The sequence below is a fragment of the Molothrus ater genome, chromosome 3, assembly GCF_012460135.2.
Source record: "Molothrus ater isolate BHLD 08-10-18 breed brown headed cowbird chromosome 3, BPBGC_Mater_1.1, whole genome shotgun sequence".
NCBI classification, from domain to species: Eukaryota; Metazoa; Chordata; class Aves; order Passeriformes; family Icteridae; genus Molothrus; species Molothrus ater.
Genome location: NC_050480.2, coordinates 85,419,351 through 85,442,375, shown reverse-complemented (window position 1 = coordinate 85,442,375; position 23,025 = coordinate 85,419,351). Strand labels below are relative to the sequence as shown.

The window sequence follows — 23,025 nt, the reverse complement described above, 5'->3', positions numbered from 1 at the left end:
TCTGTTATGCAGCAAGACTATATTATTTCTGAATTAAAGCAAAAACTGTGGTGGGGGTTTTTTTTTCCCTTTGCTTGTTTTTAAATGCAAGTGTATTTTTGGTTATATTGAGTAATAGATTTGTTGCTGCATCATCATTTGGGATCATAATTCAGTTTAATTCCAGATTTGTTTATCTGATTGTGAAACATATCTCAACATAGCACCAGACCTTTTTAACATTAATTGCCAAGCTGAGACAATGGGTTGCCTGGTCTATACGTGCAACTACACATTTGTAGTTATATTACACTGAACATATCACCTCAAGTAAAGATTTTGCACTAAATTGCATCCTTTTATTTTCCTTCTTCATGAGGAGTGTTTTGACTATGATAAATTTTACTGCTTTTGGGTCATGGGAACAAAATGAAAAATCCATTTTGAATTAAGCATATTTCAAATACTAAGAAATAATATTAATTAAAGATACTGTGATTTTCTTTTTGTTTTTAATAGCTAAATGTGGTGGAACACTGACAAACATGGCTGGGGTGATCCTGAGCCCAGGTTTTCCTGGAAATTACCCTAGTAACTTAGATTGTACATGGAAAATTTTATTGCCTATTGGATATGGTAAGTAAACTTACATTGGATTATTTGTGGTTATTTGTAACCATGAGATTTAAATATGTATATGTATATAATATTATATTATTATAAATATTTTACTTCCAATATGAAGTAGATTTTATCCAGTGGATGTATTGTGAACCCTTACATAATTATTTGCTAGATTTGAAATGAAAATGGCTGGCAATTCTAAAATGTGTCTTTGCCAGAGCAACTTATTTACTCAGCCTGTCTCAAAAACTGATTTCAAAGTAAATGAGATCTGTGGCATGAAGATATATCAGATGAAATAAATATTTTGACTTCTAAATTAAATAATAGTCTTTCGTTCTCCAAGTGACCTTTAAAATAGTTTTTTATATTCTATAAAAATAGACAAAACCTCACTTCTAGAACTATGAATGTGGTTAAAAGCATTCTCAAACTGTATTCCAAATCCTAGATTATAGTTCCCAACTAAGAATCTTTCTAAGTTTACATTAAAACTGTTGTAATACAAAAAATGTCTTCACAAATAAGAAATAACTATGGTGAAAAGGTAATCATCTATAATAAGGTATCTGTAAGTTCATGTACAGAACACAGTCTTCTATCATTATCAGAACTGAAGAAGGAATAAGTATTCTTGCTGTGAAACTTCATGTCCCATACTGTAAATTCAATGCCAATGCTCAGTAAGAAAAATAATTCTAAAAAATCATTACTAAATTTACTATCCCTATTTGAGGAAATTAGTTTATTTTCCATATTCTCCTTTTGAATTCATAAGAGGGATTTTTGTAGTGAGATGTACTGCTTTCATAGTATTTTACTAAGTTTATCTGTAAGAAATACTTTGCTGCTGTTTAGAATAGTACCCTTTATCAGTGAATACCTGGTAAAACTGAGCCATCATAATTATGGGTAGCCTTAGATATCCTTATAGATGTAGGAGAACCATGGGCAGAACATCCTTCACTAGTTTGGACATTCTCCAGCTACATTTGTGGTAAATATAATTTATAAGCAATGTCATCCTAATTAGGTAATTACAATACTGCCTTTGAAAAATAGTCCTTCATATGTCTCAGAGTTGCTCTTTTTCTGTAAGCTTTTCCATGTAAAAAATGTTTCATTAATTAATTGCACAGGAGCATCTTGTATCCTGTTATTACTTCTCTCACTTCTCTGAAAGTCTCTGGTGGTGGTAATTCTATAAATAGAAAAGACAATAGTTTTGTTTAGTAAGGGTTTTAACACATACAAGGTGTTTATAGCACGATCTATCATTGCCTTTAAAAATACTACAAAGGACGTTTTTTACCACCAAATTCCATCAGTGATATTTTTCCCCAAGTATTTGTTACATAATTTACATATAATATCCTTACATCAGCTTTAAAAATTGTAATTGATGTGATCTTTCCCAAATTACTTCTGCTTGGATATTATTTTAATTAGAAGTATAAGTTTGTCTACTGAAAAGCTATTTGTTTACGTATATCCTATTGTTTCAAAAAAACTTGTGTGCTTAAACAAAAAACAATAAAATTGTGGGAGCTAAATGTGCCCCAAATATAGTGCTCTCTTCATTACAGGGAAACATATGTCATGTAAAAGAACACACTACTAAAATCCAAATATTTTAAAATAGAAAATATATATTTTTCATGTGAGTTGTTGTGATTTTATAATGATCTTTTGTCGCTGTGAATTATTTAACATTTATAAAAACAGTTACCTCAGCTTGGAATTTTCATTATTCAGAGTACATTCAAGTGAGAGAGGAAATGCTGTTGAGATTCAAGCAGAAAGTAATATATTTATAGTTTGACCAGATAATGATTTATTTTCTGTAGCAATCAGTTTTATTCCATGTAATTTTATGTAAGAAATTGTTTCGTGTAGAAAAATTCTTCTGTGACATATCAAATTGACATTTACAAATTGTATAAACTTGGATTTAAGGCTTGTTGGAACACATACAGTGTGTTCTCTAATTGAAATTAGCACATTTGAAACTGCTTTAGGTAGTCTTTTTTTATTATTATTACCTTTAAACCTACTTTTATACTTTTAAAACACAAAGCTGTTCTATACTGAATATATACAACTATACATAAAAATTCCTTCTCAGAAATTAAATTAGAATTCAATTTTAAAGGTACCCCATGGCTCATCAGAGAATAATTCATAACAGTAGATTACTTCTATTCAAATACATAAACAATGTTTGGGCTCTATGCAAGTATGTCAGATTTGATTATCTGCTTGTCACTTTTGCAATTTAGGTATAATATTAAGTAGCTGCTCAATTCTTTATCATTTCTATGGTGCTGACATCCAGTCTCTGTTGGAAATCACTAGCCACTGATATTGAAGTCAAGATGTTTCCGGGCTGCTTGATGCCCTACCTCATCTCAAATCCTGAAGGCATTGCAAAATTAGTGACTCCATTCAAGTTAGACTAGACATGTCAAATTTCATACAGAGATGGCTGATATTATTTCATACAGAGATGACTCTGATATGTTTGGTGTGTACCTCTCTATTGATGGCACTGTATAAAGTGTTGTTATTCAGCAGCTGAAATATTACTTTTCATAATTCTCACTTTGCACAGGTCAGAGAAGGCACTAGAACTAAATATCCCATACTTTTACAAGTCTTCTATAAAACCAAGTTTATTTGGTAGCTTATTTAATTTCTCTTGTAGAAAAAACCCTCTTTTTTATACCATTGATTCAATCTTAAACCACAGAGGTGAAGAAATCAGCTATAAACAAGACAGAGTGCATTACTCTGGTAATCTATTACCCTGGTAATTAATCTATAATGTTCTCTTGTGCAATGAAGAATATGTCTTTACTGCTAAGTAAGAATGTCAAGCAGAGTTAAGGCATTGACTGTTTTCACACTCCTTTGCTGGCTCATTCAGGAATTCTGTTTTATTATATTATAGCTGGTTCTTCATAGTCTACCAGAGCAAAGTTGGGCCCAAAAAAGTGCAGTTGCAAGTTACTTGGCACTAGGTCTCCAAACCAGTGATTCATCCTTCATTTCTGTTTTGATATGATACATACGCATGGTTTAAAACTGGATTTCAAGTCCTTAGTCCACAGGCAGTAGTGCCAGAACTTCAAAATGGCTCTTCCCATGATATTATGCTTATACTTCCAACTGTTCTGCATGTTTTGAATACTGAAAAGCCTTGTTCAACCACCTGATTCCTGGAGAGGGTCTGTGGTAAATTGTCTGAAGTCCCTGCCTCCAATCTGGAGTTCAGTGCATCTTATAAGGCTGCATATGGGGTAAAATGTCTCCAAAGACACACTGGCCCAAGCTAGAGGGAAAAGGAGACAAATTAAGGTGACCCAGAGCAGGAAAAATGAGGTAGAGTAGATAGCTGGAACTAGACAGGTAAACTTCTGCCTCAGAAAATTCACTCTGTAAGTAACCTAGCTGATCCTGAGCCTCTGGGAGAGGCCTTGGCCCAGCTACAGGGATGCACTTGGGATGGCAGAGTCCCAGGCCATACCATGGTACAGCAGGATTTGTGATTTGCCTCTCCCTTGGGTCTTTCTCTTGATTGGTTTAGAAATATGAAAAATCCCTGCTGTTGACTTTGTGACTTTATGGCTTTACTCTAATTTGTCCCTTAATGTGTGATTATAATATTTATGGACAACCAAAAAATTAGGAACTCCAATTCTTTTGATACTTATCAGCTATTTATTCAACTCGAGCATCCCACTTTGAATAGTGACTAAACTATAAATATAGTAACTGTAACAACTATTGTCATTTTATTTTTATTTACATGCTTTACTATTAAGCAACATGAGTTATAAAATTTTTCTTCCTTTCTCAATGCTACAGGTGCACACATTCAGTTTCTGAATTTCTCCACTGAAGCAAATCATGATTTCCTTGAAATTCAGAATGGGCCTCATCACATCAGTTCTATGATTGGCCAGTTTAGTGGGATGGAACTCCCATCACCCTTGCTAAGTACTACTCATGAAACGCTTGTCCATTTTTATAGTGATCACTCAGAAAACAGGCAAGGATTTAAACTGACTTACCAAGGTAAGGATGAATTAGCACAACGATCTTTATATGTTTTGTATATATTACATAGCATTTTAAAATCTGTAGATTATTTAATAAATAGGTTGGAATTTTAAAAATTGAAATTGTCTTGAGTTGGAATCTTTGTTCTATTGATGTAAAAGCCTGAGAAGAAGGTGATGTCATTTGCCGAAGGTCACACAGCTGATAACCCTTTCCATTCCATTAAGTTATACCGTTACCAATTCATACTTCTAATATTCACTATCTTATTTTCCCATTTATATAATCTTTCTATGACTAATGTAATGGTAACAGTTATTTTCAATATTCAGGTGAAAAGTTTTATAATTCCCTATGCTATGTATTTGCGGTCTGAACTCCTGCAAAAATTACCAGGAAATGAAAAAACACCAGATAATACATTCTATATCCATTTCCAAACACACATATAATCAGTATTTGAAAATGTGAACTTTTTGTGTTCATTTACTGTTGGCAATTTCTTCTATAAAGGCAACTCATGCATTTTATTTTTGTGTATTACTCCATACTGATAAAGTATTTTAGTGTATGTATATGTGTTTGTATGAATATATGTGTGTATATTAAAAATTTATGAGTTTAAAACATTTTAAAAAACAAGACAACATAATCCACTTCAATTAAAAAAATCAACTGCTGAAAAAAAAAGTTATTCTAAAAGATATTTATGATTTTTTTTTTTTTTCCTAATGTGGAAAGTTGGTAACATGGTTGTGTTTGACTTTCAGGTGATTGGGACATACCAGCTAAGCTCACTCTATTGAATTTATAATTTACTTGTAGTCTGTTTTCTACAAACAGATATGGGACTTTTCTTCTTTAAAAATAATTGTCTTGCATGTGCTTACTTTTCTTCATGAAGCAGCAACTCTGTTGCCTCTGAGATCACAGATTACACTAGTTATTTCTACTGAGAAGATCTAGCGATTCTATGGTCATCATATATATAACTTCATTTTATTAAACTAAAATAACTTGCTCAGCATAATTTAGAACATATAGGGAATTGAACACTCAATTAGATAGCCATAATCTACGAACTTTGGAAGGTATTGTTTCAATGTATTCCCTGTTCTTCTCTTGCTTTCTGAAAGAAAATGCTAGTGGTTTACAAATGAGAAATTTTATTGTCTGCTTTATTTTGTATCATACAAAGCATATGTTGGTTTTCATAACTGACTTTCCTTTTCCTGTTCCACATTTGTTGCCCTTGATACTTAGTTATCTTTTCTGATGGATTATCTCTGGATTTTCCTACTCTTTTTAGTATTATATTTCTCAATTACTCTCTCTTTCTCTTAGACTATCTGCAATTGCTGAAACTTAAATTAAAAAATGATTCTTCATTACTCCAATGTTACTCTTTTCCTTCTCCTTTCTTCTCTATTAGAAATGTTGTTTTCCTTTCAGTAAATCAAATTTCATAGAAATCGTAGCCTGATTTCTTTCGATGATGGAATTTAGCATTGTTTCATTGTCTGGCTGTCACCCTTCTGAGTATACATTTGTTACACAATTTTGAAACCATTGGGCCAATTTCAGTCAGATCTGAGAGTTCTGAAATAAAGCCCTTTTTGAGAAGAAAGATGCAGCATTACTCCATAGATACCAGTTCAGTTTGGCTTGCTGGCTACCAAGTCAGAATATTCTTTGTCACAACTAATTTAATATGCAATGTCTTCCCTAACTGCTATTCATGGTATATAATTGTGGGAGGGAAATAAAATATGAGAGATTGGTATGAATGTCACATTCAAAATCTTCTTATGGGCAAAAGGAGCACTGGTATATATGGAAAGCTAAGAATTTATTTTTAGTCCAATTGATGCTCACATAGTTAAGTTGTCCACTTTTGTCATTTCTATAAATGAATTTGCACAGCAAAGCAAATGGAGCTGAGCTCCTGACATCTTTATACATTTAACCAGGTGTTTTTATTCAGACTGCTTCTAATTTATCTCATTTTAGGATGTGCTAATATACTATAATTGGGGGGGGGAAAGTTTTATAAACAAAAAAAAGCAGTTACTTTTCTAATAGTGAAATTGATTTAATCTTCCCTTTAAAAAAAGAAGAGTGGAAAAAAACAATCCATAGTTACAGTCACATTTGCCAAATCCATCCTAGTTAGTGAATTTATTGCATATTAATGAATGTGTTACATATTAGGAGTGCCCACAAACTTGCATGCCTTAATTCTAATCTGATCTGTTGTATTTAAATTACACTAAAAGGGATTTATGATTGAATTCAGGGTTTTTACTGTATGGTACTAAACTCAGTTCAATTCAGGGACTGATTTTTTTAAGTGAAAATAATTGTCTTTTCTGCTAACCAGAATACAATACGCAGTGGCACTGAGGTAGTAGACATTTTTTGCCAGGTAAATACCTTTTTTGTAGATACCAATCTAAAAATAAAGAGAGATGGGTGATGGCTATGCTTATTCAATCAAGCTTGTATGGTATAAAAAAAAGTTTTTAGAGATCTTAGCATTTTATGAAGGATAAGGTTTTTTGATAATCCCTCATCTCAAGGGAAAGCAAAGAATATGAATATTGTAGAGTGAATTATGAAACTAATAATGCTATTTCTCAATTTTTCTACTGATTTTCTGAAGGCAGAAAAATGGTTATGAGATTGAACCTTAATATAGCTTGGGATTGTACTCTGAACACATTATTTTTGGGAAGAAGAAAAGTGAATGCACCCTGAGAACTGTAAAATATTTTCTATCCATACTTGTAGGGATCTAGGGATGCTGGTCCTTGAGCCCATGAATTCTCACAGTGCAGTTTTTGAAAATATAACCTAAATCACTTAGATACTGTGTATTTCTGAATGCATTAAAAAAGCTTTGTCTCCTTAGCAGAACCCTGGGGAAATTACAGCTCTCAGTACCGTTGCTGATCAGATTCTTATTGGTTTATGCTCTGATATTTTCATGTTCTCTTTTCCCTTCAGCTTTGCAATTGCAATACATTGGGAATGGTGGACATTCCATTGTGTTAAAGATGGATTGCTAAATTTCTGCGTGTTGTGGAACCTTTTGTTTCACTTGCAGTGAGAAAGAAGTTCACAGGGATTGCCTATTGAATTACTGAAAGAAATTAGAATTTTCTTTTTCAAAATAATGAAAGGACTTTCAAAGTCCTGATTTTTTTAAGAGCAACATTTAAGTTTAATTACATTTTTCTACTGTTGAAATAAGTGTTGTAGTGTTTAGTTAAAAAAGGGAAGCATTGAGAATGACTGTCTTTTGTTATGAGTGTTGCAGTTTTGCCACCTGTGTAAAACAGCAGAGAGGAAACAACCACAAATACTTAGAAGAACATTTCTATATGTCATTTGACTGGTGATCTTGAGGTTCTGAGACCCCCATATATGTCAAATCTCAATACCTGAGATATAAACAGTTGCTGTACACTAGGTCTGAGAAGACAGTCACAGAAGTCTGATTGGCAAGCTGTTATGTCAGGTCAGAAGAAATAAATAGCTTTTATGGCCTTTGAGGGATTCATAACAGAATTCAGTGCACAGAAGAACACAGTCTAAAGGTTCATAAGACATATTTGTAGGTTTTAATTCATGTCTATATTAACGTTACTTCAGTTTTTAATATTTATGTAACATCTTTTTTTTTTTCCACATAACTTTCTCTTTAGGACTAGAACTTCTTTAAGGGAAGCAGAATAAATTTTTGACTTGTATTATTTTTACTGTGGAAGTCCTAGTTCCTATTATTGGAACTGTAAGACTATTTTCAGTCTGCTCTGAATTTCAGTATAAGATAAAGATGAACATGAAGTAAGAATCTTATTCTCATGTATTTGAGAGTTTGAGCAGTATGTGCCAGAAAATGCACAGAAAAATGTCCTAATTGCCATCCCTTTCTTCCCCAAACACTCATGCACACACAAAACATGATTTAAACATGTTAAATCTGATGGCCTTTAACTGGAAAAAAAAATTTTGATGGAGCTTCTGAGTCTTAGGAATCATGGAATGAAATGGAGATTGTTGAAAAGATACTGTATTTCTAAAATGGTTTCAAATTATGTCCTAAGGCAGGAATGCTAAATAAAACGCAGTCTTTTGAGGGCCTTGTAGAAAATTCTTTTCTAAATCATTAATTATGTTTCGTGATTCTAGTCCAGAGTCACGGCATCTGTAAAGATTGTTCTTTGGTGCCTACAACAATAAACTGAGCTTCCAGATTTCCAGGCCTATCCTGTGCTCCAGCAATCTGCATCTTGGACTTCCATTAAAGGAGGCATGGCCAGCAGATCAAGGGGGGGTGATTCTCTCCCTCTGTTTCACTCTCTTAAGACTCCACCTGGAGTGCTGCATTCAGCTCTGGTTCTTCAAGTGCGAGAGGCACGGCTCAGAGTTGGTCCAGAGGGAGACTACAAAGTAAACAGCAGGCTAGAGCACCTCTTCTGTGAAGGAAGGCTGAGAGAGTTGGGGTTCAGCCCAAATGAGAAGGTTTCAGGAAGTCCTTGTTGTGGCCTTTCAGTATTTAAGAGGGTCTTTTTAAAAACAAGAGGAGACTTTTTACCAAGGCCTTTAGTTAGAAGGGTCAGCAGTTTTAAATCAAAATATAGTAGATCTAGATTTGACATAAGGAACATAAAATGAAGGTGGTGAGACACTGAAACAAGAAAAGCTGTGAATCCCTGAAGATCTTCAGTTAGATGGAACATCTTCAGTTTAGATGGCACTTTTAGCAATCTGATCTACTGAAATATGTCCATGCCCATGGCAGGGAAGTTGGAACTAGATCAACTTTAAAGTTTCTTTCCAAAAAAACTCATGGCAGGCCAGTCTAGTCTGAGAAATGGATATTTTTTATTGAGTCAGTAGTTTTACCCATCATAATACTGGAGGAATGTACAATAAGCCTAAGTGAAAGTTTTAAGTGAGTTAATTGTGAGCTTTCCTAACATTTGAGTGATTGCATGCTCAATTCCCTGCTGATACCATTTTTCTGAAATGCAATTTTTTCCATGTTTAAGTGTTACAGAGGTACGTGGCACTTGGAAAGACAATAAGTCACCCTAGCGCTTATGTAAGACGGCAAATACATTTAAACCATAACAAGGCAGCAGAGAATCAATTAAATTTCTTTTGTGATTTACAATCTTTTCTTATCAGTGGAAAATATACTGCACAAATAAATGGCAGATGGCTATATGAGATAATTTTAAAATTCAAGTATTTGACTGCTGCCAGCATTGGAATGAAATCTTTTCCTCAGATCCTTCACATTTTATTTCAGGCTCTCACTAGAGTTTTTGTCTGCAGTCAAATGGAATCTCAGTTTGTAAAGCTCAGTAGCAAACAAATCTTTGGCCATGACACTCATAAAAAGAGTTTTCTATTGCAAGGCGTGACATCAGGATATGTTAGTCATGACTACTGAATTGCTCTGTTAAATCAGGTGTTATTGCATATATCAAAAGAACAAAGAAGAATATAATTAATATTTATGTCAAAACTATAAAACATTTCCTGAGTGACCTATAAATCATAATATCATAGGCACATAGATCCCCTGACCAATGATTTATGAGTCATCTATATAATTTATACCAGAAAATACAGGCAGAGTATGTTAAAATTTTATACCTTATTTTTTGAAATAACAAATAGCAAAACAAACAGTTTTACTCTGCTCATATATAAGGGCTTTCACCCCTAACTGACTGACCTTCAAGTTAACCGTGATCTGCTTTAGGCACAGGTTCTCCTCTTACACAAATAAATACCAGAACAAACCCCCAAAATTTCTGTATGTATTTAGTTTGCCTTATTTGCAATAGGGAAAAGCATATGCATTCCTCAATAAAGAGTAGCTAGAATTTTAAAAGGTAGGCTTTGTTGTTTTTCTTTCATTTACAATCCAAATGACAGTAAGGGATGCTGTTAACAATTCTATGGAGCTTGATAGGATTTATCCAAGTGTCCTCAAAGAGCTGGCTGATGTAATTGAAAAACCTCTCTCAATTTTTGAGCAATCTTGGGAGTCTGGAGCGGTCCCAACTGACTTGAAGCTGGTCAACATTGTACCAGTTTTCAAGAAGGGCAAGAAAGAGGACCCCAGAAACTACAAGTCTGTCACTCTTACTTCAGTGCCTGGTAAATTTATAGAGAAGCTTAATCTGGAAGGTACTGAAAAACACAAGACAGTGCCGTCATTGGTCACAGCTAGCACAACTTCATGAGAGGAAAGTCTTGCTTATCAAGCCTGGTTTCCTTTTATGACAAAACAACCCATTTGGTGAACCACAGGAAGTCAGTTTATGTGATCTTCTTGGATTTCAGGAAAGCTCTCGATTCTGTTTCTTACAGGATCCTTCTGGGCAAAATGTCCAGCACACAGCTGGATAAGCACATCATGTGATGGGTGAGCAACTGGCTCATGCTTTGGGCACAAAGGGTGACAGTGACTGGGGTGTCATCAGACTGGGGACCTGGCACTAGTTGGGTCCCACTGAGCTCCATCTTAGGCCCTGTGCCCTCCCACATCTCTTTGTCTGTGACCTGGCAGCAGGACTGGAAGGGATACTAAGAAAGCTGGCAGATAAATGAAAACTTGAAAGAGCTGCTGACTCCCTTGAAGGACAGAGGCCCTGCAGAAAAACCTCAGCAAATTAAAAGATTGGGCAATCACCAACCATAGGAAGTTCAACGAGGGAAAGTGCTGGATTTTGCACCTGGAGTGTGCCAGCTCTGGCTGTACAGACAGGCTGGGGAAAGAGATGCTGGAAGGCAGTACCACAGAAAGGGACCTGGGGGTCCTGGTCAGTGGCAAGTTGAACATGAGCCAGCAGTGCCCTGAGAGCCAGGAGGGTCAGCCCTGTCCTGGGACATCAGGCACAGCATCACCAGCCAGGCAAGGGAGGGGATTGTCCCACTCTGCTCTGCCTGGGACAGCCTCATCTTGAGTCCTGTGTTCACTTTTGAGCACTGCAATAAATGAAAGATTTTAAACTAGTAGAGACAGTCCAAAGCAGGGCAGCAAAGAAGGTTAAGGGCTTTGAGGTGAAGCTGTATGGGGTGTGGCAGAGGTCCCTTGGTCTGTCCAGCCTGAAGGAGATTGAGGGGAGACCTCATTGCAGTCCACAACTTCCTTACCATCTGCTGACTGATGCCAGAACCCCCTTCCTGAACCCAGATCAGCCACCCTTCTGCGTAACTACTCCCAGTTTATATGCCAGGTATGATGGTCTATGGTATGAAACATCCCTTTGGTCAGTTCAGGTCACAGGTCACCTGTCCCCCAGCTATGCTCCTTCCCTTTTGGTTTTTTTTTTTTTTTTGCATACCACCTCACTGGCAAAGTATGAGAAAAATTTAAATTAACTCTTCCCTAGCAGAAACCAGGACAATACTCACCTCTTACTCCATATAATTTTTTTCACACCAAGTTTCAATACTCCCTAATATTCAATCACCTTCCCTAATTATCTCTTGATACATATACACACAATCATCACTTCCTTAGTCTATGGAACACTTCTGTCAAATCTGTCAGGATTTCCTCTCTCACCTCAGTGGTTCCTGTCTTATCTTTTTATGTAGATCAGTGAGAGAGGGCTTTTTTTTTTCCCCCCGCCCAAAACTGATTTTAGTCCTAACTTCAACAATTCTGAGACTGTGTAAAGTACTTTCAAAACATAATATATGAATACTGTATTGTGTCAAGTTAAACAATAAGGAAGGATGGTATTCATCTCCTCTGAAGGGTTCCATAATCAAAGTTCAAATATTCCAATACTTGCTGTCATTGTTCCAAAACACTGTTGTTGTAACTATTGGGCAATGCATTGCTGCATCTTTAAAAAAAAAATCTGTGAGATCCTCTGACCTTCTGGAATAATTTCTATTCTATTTTTATTATAATTTGCTAGATAGATTTTTATGTAGTTTAATATTCCAGTCTTAGATTTTTATATCATTTAATATTCCAGGACTCTCAGAGTCCTGTATTCCTAAATAATCTTTCTACTACTCTGTTTTGTATAAAGATGTTGATAATGATATTATCAGAATTAGTACTATACAAATGATAGCAGGAGTAATAATAACATAAAAAATTAATGGGCCATTACTAGATTTAGCATAAAATTTAATGAACCATAATTTAGGGAAAATAAACCTTTTTGGAATTCCTTCCAGTAGCAATTAATTTTTTATGCTTAGGCTTTAAATTTATTTTCTTAATTTTTTTGTTATTTGAGAGTAGGGGGATCTGATTTTTTAGAGGATTTCAGAATATTTCTAGTACCACTACATCTTTTCCAATTTTCTAGCATTACAAACACTGAATTCTGGATTCACTGAACGAATTAGGGAAAAGAAGAAGGCTCTCTCAATGTAAATCTTTTTATTGCACAGCATGACAGTAATTAGCAATGAATAAAAAACTTAGTGCCAGTTGTTGTACTTCAGTGAACCAATTAAGTACAAACTTCACTTTAAGTAAGCACTTAAGCATATCTAAAATATATGTTTAGCTTAGTCTTCCTGAAATGGCTTATTTAAATAATCTATTTCAGAATAATAAGTATACACTTCTAGGATGAAGATGTAAAGGTTAACTTTGAAAAAGGTAACAAAATACTTTGTTCAAGAATATGTTCATCATATTCTCTTGCCTTATTTTTAGAGCTTGCACTTAACAACACATGTGGATACAGAGCACGCTGGTATTATTATTCTTGTTTGAACTTTCTTCTGACAGAAGTATTCCTTAACTGGAAATTGAGGGTTCAAAAAGAGGAGGGCCCTCATCCTTTTAACACTGGTTTTTTAAATGGCAATTACTTACTATCCAATCTACGTTGTTTGAAAGTAATTCTGCATAACATTTTTATAAAACAGTCTTTTTATTGCTTCATATGGACCTGCTTACATTATCTTTATATCTTAGTAAATGTTATTAATGAAAGCTTCTTCTGAATTTCACCACACTGATTTTTATGAATTAAATGTGTTTCATTGAGTAATATTTTGATGTCCTCCAAAGGACAGAACCTAACATGAAATATGATGAATCGTTAAAGCAATTTTTTGCATGGTGATGTATCTAAAAGGACCTTTCCCTTCACAGGTATCTGTAATTTTTTTAGATCTTTATGGTGCTCTGTTGTGTTAAAGTCATTAATTAATTCTTTTAGTTTCTTTAGGTCACATTATTTTTGGGCATAGTTCAATATATATTAAAAATCCAATGGATTGTGAAAATCTTGTATTTCATAAAGTTTTAAGGAATTAATGATTTTGTTGTACATTACTAAAATATTTTTGTACAGTCCAAATGGATGATTTATTTCTTGTTATGTGTTAATCTCTGAAAAACTGGAGCTTGGCATTCTAGTGCTTACCTATTATTGAATGCATTACAGATTTTATATGAATGTGTACTTCCTAGTGTGTTGGGAGCTGATCAAGCAATAAAAAGTACTTCTGTTCTCTTCCAGCTTATGAGTTACAGAACTGTCCCGATCCTCCTCCTTTTTTGAATGGCTATATAGTCAACTCAGATTACAGTGTGGGACAGTCAGTATCATTTGAATGCTATCCTGGATATGTTTTGAGGGGTCAGCCTGTTCTCACTTGTCAACATGGAATCAACAGAAATTGGAACTATCATTTCCCCCGATGTGAAGGTAACTTTCTGGTAGCACCTTTGCTTCAGAACTCACAGTAATTTCTGATTTTTGTTTACTTGTTTGTGGGCCTGTACATAATGCAGCTTTTTCTGAAGAACAGTGCCTTTATCCTAATCTGTAGTGTAAGCATATAAAGGCAGAATATTATGTGCTTTATAAATAATAAATGTATTACGAATAATGTTCCTCTGTTCCTCGGCAGTGATTTATTGTTCCTGTTAATATCTGTCACTTGTATTGATTATAAATACTCATGATACTGCCAGGAATTATCATAACCTCTATGTGAAAGACTATTTCAAGTAGATACTTTTATTCAAAAGCAGTTAGGTTATGGAGACACCTTTATAAATGTTTTGGAAGAAAATACAAAGTTATTCATGCTAAAAGTTCACTATAAACAGATATGTAATATTTTTCTTCATGTTAAACATACGGTAAAGTTATTGAGATATCAATTAAAAATTCATATAGAAGTGTAAGGTGTTAACAGTCTATGTTTTTAGAATTTGTTAGAAACCTAGCCAGAGTTCAACACCTCATACATATATTTTAGTGATATAGATGCAACCCCAAATGGCATGCAGCCTTCTATATTTTCTTATTCCTTTTTACTCCCTACAGAAGCATATTTCCTAAAATACATGAAGGTGTATAATAGAAGAAGCAGATTTTTATGCTATAAATCAGCATTTTCTGTTTTCTTAGATGAAACAAGAGTAAATAATATATGTAGTTTGAAATGACATGAAAGAAGTGAATTAACATTTATAATGACACGAGGACAAAGTCATTCTTACTTTTCCCTGTCCCCTTATCCATAGTTTTAATTCAGTGGTTTTATCATCATTTCCTAACTCAAAGAAGGAGTTCCTCTACTACTGACATTTCCATAATTCACAATGTACATTTGTCCTAGTTCCTGTGCATGTGAATCCCATCTTCCAAGCGTACCCACAGTCATCTACATCTCCTCCACACAGCTGAGGAATGCATGCAACTCTGATGTGTGTGTGGTTGTGTACGTTTTTAGGTACCATTTCTGGCTAAACAGCAGGTTGCTTTCTGTTTTGACTGAGCATTAAGAGCTTTCTGTCTCTCACTTAGCACACTACTTGCTTTGTGGAAAATTCATCTGTGTATGTTAAAGCTCTACCTAGTACTGCTGAAATTATTCTTATGACATATAAATGTTTTTTTCTACAGGGAAAAATAATTGTTACTCTGATTGTTGTAATTTGACAGTGGATCTGAGAGAGAAATCAGTAAAAGAATTAAATAATTTTTCTAGCTGTGACAAGTTTTCTTAGAAGTTTGAATCAAAACCTTTCTACAGAAGATTGCACATACTTTTGAAGGCTGAGAATCTGTGTATGGGAGAAAATTAGATTAATTGCTACTCAAGTAATCATAGTAGAATCATGCCATATAGTCATGCTCTAAGACTTTACTCCTGTGCAATCCAGTTGTCCTGGTGCCTTACCATAGATGTCTTGGTGTAATGTGTGTAATTGTCAGTAAATTACTAACTGAGTTTGGGTATCTGTTGATGGAATTTTAAAAATGTTTACTGTCTTTCCATGCACAATGTAGTTAAGTGTAAACAGGTATGAGAACATATAGTGTGGCATTCATTCATTTATAAATCGACATGTGGTCTACTGTTAGCATTTGACAGTTTAGAAGATTTGATTATACACTTACTCATTTAAAAAAATCTCTGTTTCTTTATCTGTCATTCAAAGTGTAACATAATAACATCATTAATTTAGAGTGATTTGTTGACTCACACTAAAGCTATGTTTATCTTGTGTGAAATCTAACCAGTTATTTCTGTTTAATGTCATTTTTTCTGTGATTTTTAAAGATCTTTGGAGAAAGACTAGTAACAGCTGGATGTATTTCTTACTCTACTAGAGTTTTGTTACCTGAGACACTTTTTTTCCTGACAAAATTTATTGATCTTCCATGGCTACCAATCATATAAGAGAAATTAGACTGTCTTTACTGAGATACAATCAATCTGCATTCCTTCTTGAGTGTTAGAGAATAATGAAGGGAAAATAAAAAACGTATGCAATCAATAACACCATTAAGAAACCTGTCAAAAATCTAGTAAACTCAAAATATATTAAATATAAAAATTCAATCATAAAAATCCTGTATATTAATTAGAAATTAATATTGGTCTCAGGAACTGTATTTCCCTGTAGTAAGCATAATTTTCAAAGCAGTCTTAGTTGTAAACATAGAGTACTGTGGATGTTGAAAGGACAGAGTAGATTTCTGGGACTGGACAAAATGACCATGGCATAAATGTAGGGGTTTAGGAAAGAGTAAAAAGTGGGCTTGAGTCACATTTTCATCAGAACTCCTAGAGCTGATAGACAGTGTCTGATGCCCTTGGCTGCTGGAACCAACATGCAACCAGAAATCAGACAGATAGAACCAACCCTTCATTTTCCTTAGCTGGTTTCATTTGTTGGCCACTAAAGATTCATTGTTCAGGATCAGGTGCCATTCTGTACAGACAATCACAGACTGGGTCAGGTTGGATGGGACCACAGTGGGTCATCTTGTCCAACTTCCTGCTCAAGCAGAATCATCCTAGAGCACATTGCACAGGATTGTGTCCAGACAGAAAATGTGCTAAATACAAGTTAGTACTGATATGGATGAAGAAAGTGAAGTAGTTAAAGCCTCCTTAGCCTGTCCTATAAATCCAGAGATTATTAAAAGAACTCTGTCAAAAAGGGCTACTCATCAACTAGCCAGGTGACCCACAACAGTACAGCAGCTTTAAACCATACAGAAAATGAGACATCCTTCTGCATTTATCAATCCTCCTTCCTTTTTCCCTTTTCCTTTTCTGTGTTTTTTCTTTTTCCTTTTGTCATTTTTTTCTGCTTTTATTTTCCATCACTTCTTAAGTTGAAAAAGAAATGAAGAAGGTCTGAAGGAGAGTCACAGAAACACTGACAATAATAACATAAGCTTAATGGTAAGAGCTAAAGAGCAATGTTCTAGAGCAAGGCTGAGTGCCCATAAATGAGATTAAGGTCTCATTTTAATGGGTGAGACTCACTAATTTACACTAATGGCCATATGTCTATTTGTAAACATGCTTTCATCCATATTCAGTCAATTCTTCCAAACTGAGACTCAAAAGAGCACATTATCACACATTTGCTACCCTTGAATAAAGTCAACCTTTTCAAAACTTTGATTTGGCTACAGACTTCATTCAGCAAGTGTGCACAAATTCATGTTTGTATGTCCATTTTACTTGTCATAAGGATAATTAGCATACAATCTGCAAGTGAATCACCATTAAAAATTACTCAAACCTGTCAGAAATAAAGCATAATAATTTTGGACTAGTGAAAAAACAATCAGCCTATTTTTTCCAGAATTGTATTCCTGTTCAGTTACAGTTCAGTTGGATGGAAATGGGCAGGACCTATTTGTTTATTTGGTTTTTAGTCTTGAACACAAACAAAAGGTGCCCCTTTTTAAATGGTGTGTGGACTTAGTTTCAAGAATTATATGCAAACAATACTACCAGTAGATTTTGATGAATTTTAAGAAATGAAACCTTAGGGACATCAGCGTAAGTTACTTTTAGAAATGTCAGTATTTGTTTGAGAAGCAACCAACCAAGGGAAAGGCTGTCTTTAAGACTTAGGTTGTCTTGTCTTGTGGAACTTTAAGAATTTGGTAACATTTTGATATTCCACTTGTAACATGAAAAACTATTTTCTACTACTAATTTTTGTTTTCATTTGTTTTCTTTTCAGCTCCTTGTGGCTATAATGTAACTGCTCAGAATGGTACAGTTTATTCCCCAGGATTTCCAGATGAATACCCAAATTCCAAGGACTGTACTTGGTTAATTATTGTACCTCCAGGCCATGGGATTTATATCAACTTTACCTTACTCCAGACTGAACCTGTGAATGACTATATTGCAGTTTGGTATGCAATTTTTTTGAAACAGAAGGGTTTTTTTTCTGATTGATTAATCAAGTCTCACTGTCCCAAGCTATAGATTTTCTTAGTATTGCCCTTTAGGTTGTCATATGTGCTGAAGAACAGCTTAAAACAACTTCTAAGGTTATCTGAAAAAAATAAAATCACTGTCTGAACACTTTAAGAATACTGTTCCAAAATACTTTGAAGCTCAAGCTCAGTTATCAATCAAATCTTGTTTGACTCTGTCTTCTTTAAGTTGAGGCCATGTGAGGTCAAAGTGATGTAATAATCTACACTATGTTGAATTATGTGTTCCATGAACACACAGGCAATATATGTCAGTTTTTTGCAAAAATTTCTGACATCTTTAAACATTAACTAATTTAGGCATTAAATAAGATTTTCTTAAATTTTCTTAATATTTCAATATGCCTGATAGACATAGTTTTTAATATTTTCTAATCCAGAATTTTAGTCCTTGTACCTCCATGTCTTTAAGCTTCATATTACAAGTTCCTCTTCTCTGAATTTGTATTTTTTTCCACACAAACTGATTCAATTTGTGACCTCCTCTGAAGGAAGAGGCCTTAGAGTTGTCTAAATTCTTGCATAAGGATTTACTTCACTTAAGAACAGGCATAGATAATGCTGAAGGTGTTAGAAATGTCATCTCTGTCCGGCCCTGGTCCTTACCCCACACACTGTGCAAAGTGACTCCACATATATGCTGCAAATAGTTCAGGAAAAGGAAGGTTTGCACAGAATATAGGATGTAATTTATTGCTGTGTGAGTCAGCTGCTCTGATCTCCCAGCTAATCCACCACTCCTATCACTATTGGTGAGGTTTCTCAGACAGTTTATACAGATGTGCATCTGTTTCTGAACTGCCATTTGGTTGCCTCTGGTATCTACACTGCCTGTAAGCCTAAGTGTAAAATGCATCATACATTGTCTTCCCTGAAGGGTTGTATATATATGATGCTTGGCTTTTCAATGATACAACTGAGGTGAATAAATATACCTCTGATTGGAAGACAGTAAAAGGTCAAATTAACAGCTTACAGAGACATTCTAGATAATCTCAAGCCTTCTAAAATAGCATATTGAAAAAGTTTATTCATTCAGTTTAGTTTCATGACATGTAATATACAAAACAATCATAAATAAGTGTTGTAGAGCTCAAAAAATTCTTCAGTGATTAAGTAGGGAGTTTTGTTTATTTATTCATTCTGACTTTTCAGGCCTGAATGTTGTACATTATGATACTGGAAGTGAATGAACCCTGTTGTTACTGGAGTATGTTTCCCTTTGTGTGTCTTATCCTACTGTTGAGAAACACAAAAAACAAGATTATTTCATAGTTTTTTCTCTCTCTTTTTTTTATTTTTTTTCTATTAGGATATACCTTTGAATCTTTGGAATTTATTTAAATGGCAGAGTAACTTGCCATTCCCACAACTCTATGTTTTAACCACAAGTTGAAGACTTGTAGCAACTGGGTCAAAATGTTAGAAATATGACAGCATTACATCATTTTTTCCCTTTTTTCTACATCTGATCTGTACATGAAAATTTTTGGCAGGAACACACATAGAAAATGTCTTGCCACCACTCACCACTACATTTCTGGCCCATGTAAATATAAAAGCTATTGCAAGTAGCCTGGTCTCAAAAGAAAAATCATGTTTGAAGTTGGAAAGAGTGTTCTGTGTGCTAGGGGGAAAAAAAAAACAAACCTCATTTTAAATCATTAGGAAAATAATTTTTTATAAAAATTTAACCTGCTCTCTCCAGAAAAAAGAGATTATTAATTTGAATGTTAAGAACATCAGTTTTTCAGCTAAATTTTCAATGTTTTACATTCCAGGGATGGTCCTGACCATAATTCGCCTCAGCTAGGAGTTTTCAGTGGGAACACAGCTCTGGAAACAGCTTACAGTTCTACCAATCAAGTCCTCCTCAAATTTCACAGTGATTTTTCAACAGGAGGATTCTTTGTCCTCAATTTTCATGGTCTGTTTTCTATATAATCAGCATCTAACTACTACAATCATTTAGTGAATTTTTAAAATATTTCTTAGCTTTGGTTTCCTGACTTACCAGGACTCATGGATTTGCTGTTTGGTGTTTTGTTTGGGTTTTTTTTTTTTTTTTTTGTTTTTGTTTTTCTGGGGGTTTTTTTGGTTTTTTTTTTTTTGTTTGTTTGGTTTTTTTTGTTTTGTTTTGTTTTTGGTTTGGGGTTTTTTGGTTTTTATTTTTTCGTTTTTGGTTTTGGGTGGTTTTTTTGTTTGGTTGGATTTTTTTTTTTAATAACAGTACTTATAAGTTTGTTTAAATTACATATTAAAAATACTAAGAATGTTAATTTGGGACTTTTAATAAACTATGTTCTATCTTTAATGTTAACAATTATCATCTAATATGAAGCTCTTACTCTTTTAATTACTTTGGCCGATTTAATCAGTAAGATTTAACTTTCTTTACTAAAATTATTTTCCAGAAGAGTTTCTGGGGTGCTATGGTAGGGTTGAACAATAGCATAAAGACTGAAATGCAGAAAAATACTTTGTTCAAAGTTACATTCAGGGCTACAGGTGGTGAAAATTAGGCATCTAACTCAGAAGTGAAAAGCTGAACTATAATTCTAGCTCTAATTCGGACTAATCACCCAAAATATGTATAATAAATGGAAGATTATTAGCCTTCTGGACTCTAAACCACAAATATACAATGAATGTATTCACAAAGACCAAATAAATGTTGCAGAAAGAGACTAATGAGATACCTGTTTGCATGGGGAAGTCCATATCAAATTGTTACTCAGAATCTGAAATGTTTCTCTTGTCTGTACGGTTCTCCTAAAACAAGGTCATGATACATGGTCATCCACTGCACTTAATCTTAGAAGCAAAAACTAGAGTGGATAGTACTATCAAGTTGTCTAGAGAATTTTGTTCTGACAGTCAATTTGTTCCTTGAAGGGGAGAGTTTTCTTTAGGATACGCACTCTTATCACAATCTTTATTTCTGTTTTGATTTTTTTTAAGCCAGAAAGGGCTTCTTCAGCTGTTGTAGGCATTCTATTCCATTTTAGAAACAGTAATTTTAGTGGTCACCTTTCTGTGAGGTTGCTCACAATTTATTGAAACAGATTTGAAAAGCAAACAAGAGACTTTGTTTAAAGAGTTATAGAATGTTTTTAATTTAAAGGGACCTTAAAGATCATCTAGTTTCAACCCCCTGCCAGGAAAGGGAGCAACTTCCACTAGACCAGGTTTAGACCTAGACTTCTATGATTCCTGAGATCCACAACTTCTTTGGGCAGCCTGTTCCATTGTCTCACCACACTCATGTCATGTAATGACATTTAACTGGAAAATGTTGTAACTGAGAGACCACGAGGTTCAGTGCAGCTCTTGTAATTTGGGAAGTGTGAATATGAAATGAATTTTCTGTTAAGTACTCCTTAGCACACCAGTAATGATTTTTTTCCCTTAAATTTGCAGCTTATCAGCTCAGGAAGTGCCAGCCTCCACCCACAGTTCCACATGCAGATTTGTTTACAGAAGATGATGACTTTGAAATAGGTAAAAAGATAGTATTTCTTTTTCTTTCTTCTGTTTTCACTTGAATTCTAATTAAACTAAGCTATTTCTTCTTCCACCTGAGATTTTTATATACTTCTGTTTGAAGGATTTTTTGAGGTTTAACTTTGTTTTAATACCTTTTCCAGGAGATTTTGTGAAGTACAGGTGCCATCCTGGTTTTACTCTTGTTGGACAAGATATATTAACCTGCAAACTGAATGCACAGTTGCAGTTTGAAGGATCCTCTCCATCCTGTGAAGGTAAATACAAACTTGCATGGTGTGTAAATCATTAATATGCATCCTACATAAAGCATCAAATTTCTGGCAATGTCATTTCATTGATGCTTAAAAGAAAATTTTCCATTTACTTCTTTAATATCTAAGAGATGCACGTTTTTGTATATTTGGACCTAAGAATTTTATGTAGAAATTTTTTTATTTAGAACCAATGAGAAGTGATTTTAACTATTCGACTGCATGATTACTGAAACACTAATTTTTAAAATTAATTTAAAATATTCTATATTGCTTCATAACAATCCAAAGATTTATTTTTATTTTTGAAGAATACTAAAAATATGAAATTAAATTAAGCTTTCAAAATAAAATAAGAAATTTTCCTTTGTGCTTTGACAAATATGGTGACATTGTATAACAGAGTCACATGAAAAAGGTGTTTTAAAATAAGATGTGGCAAATTTTAATTTTTCAAAAAGTATTGAATCTCTTTCAACTATTTATATTCTGTTAAAAAATACGGCATTTCAAACAAATGAAAATCTAATATGGAAGATGTTTAGATGCACATTTTTATATAACATCCTCATCTTCATGGAAAACAAGTTTATCCTGGAAATTTGTATTCAATCTTCCAACCACTCTTCCAATTTTGTTTTTCAAAATATGTTGTTTGACTTTTTTTTCTTTATTTTATTTCATTTTGTTAAATAGCAGATGACAAAATGTTTTGAAATGTTGTAAAAGTGGTCAAAGAAGCGTGTAGAATTTTGTCCTGAACTACCTCAAAATTCTGGGGGAAAAATAGTTACTGCTGAGATGCTATCGTTAAAATTTAAGAA

At 34.0% G+C, this 23,025-nt stretch overlaps 1 protein-coding gene across 1 annotated transcript in view; it reads left to right on the top strand.

The window, feature by feature from the left end:
* CSMD1 (CUB and Sushi multiple domains 1) overlaps positions 1-23,025 on the top strand; it is a 1,073,317-nt gene that overhangs the window by 945,204 nt on the left and 105,088 nt on the right. Inside the window, 7 exon segments of the mRNA XM_036380277.2 lie at positions 499-615; positions 4,471-4,680; positions 14,193-14,381; positions 18,182-18,359; positions 20,225-20,370; positions 21,864-21,944; positions 22,091-22,204. Of these exon segments, the coding sequence (XP_036236170.2) occupies positions 499-615; positions 4,471-4,680; positions 14,193-14,381; positions 18,182-18,359; positions 20,225-20,370; positions 21,864-21,944; positions 22,091-22,204 (1,035 nt within the window).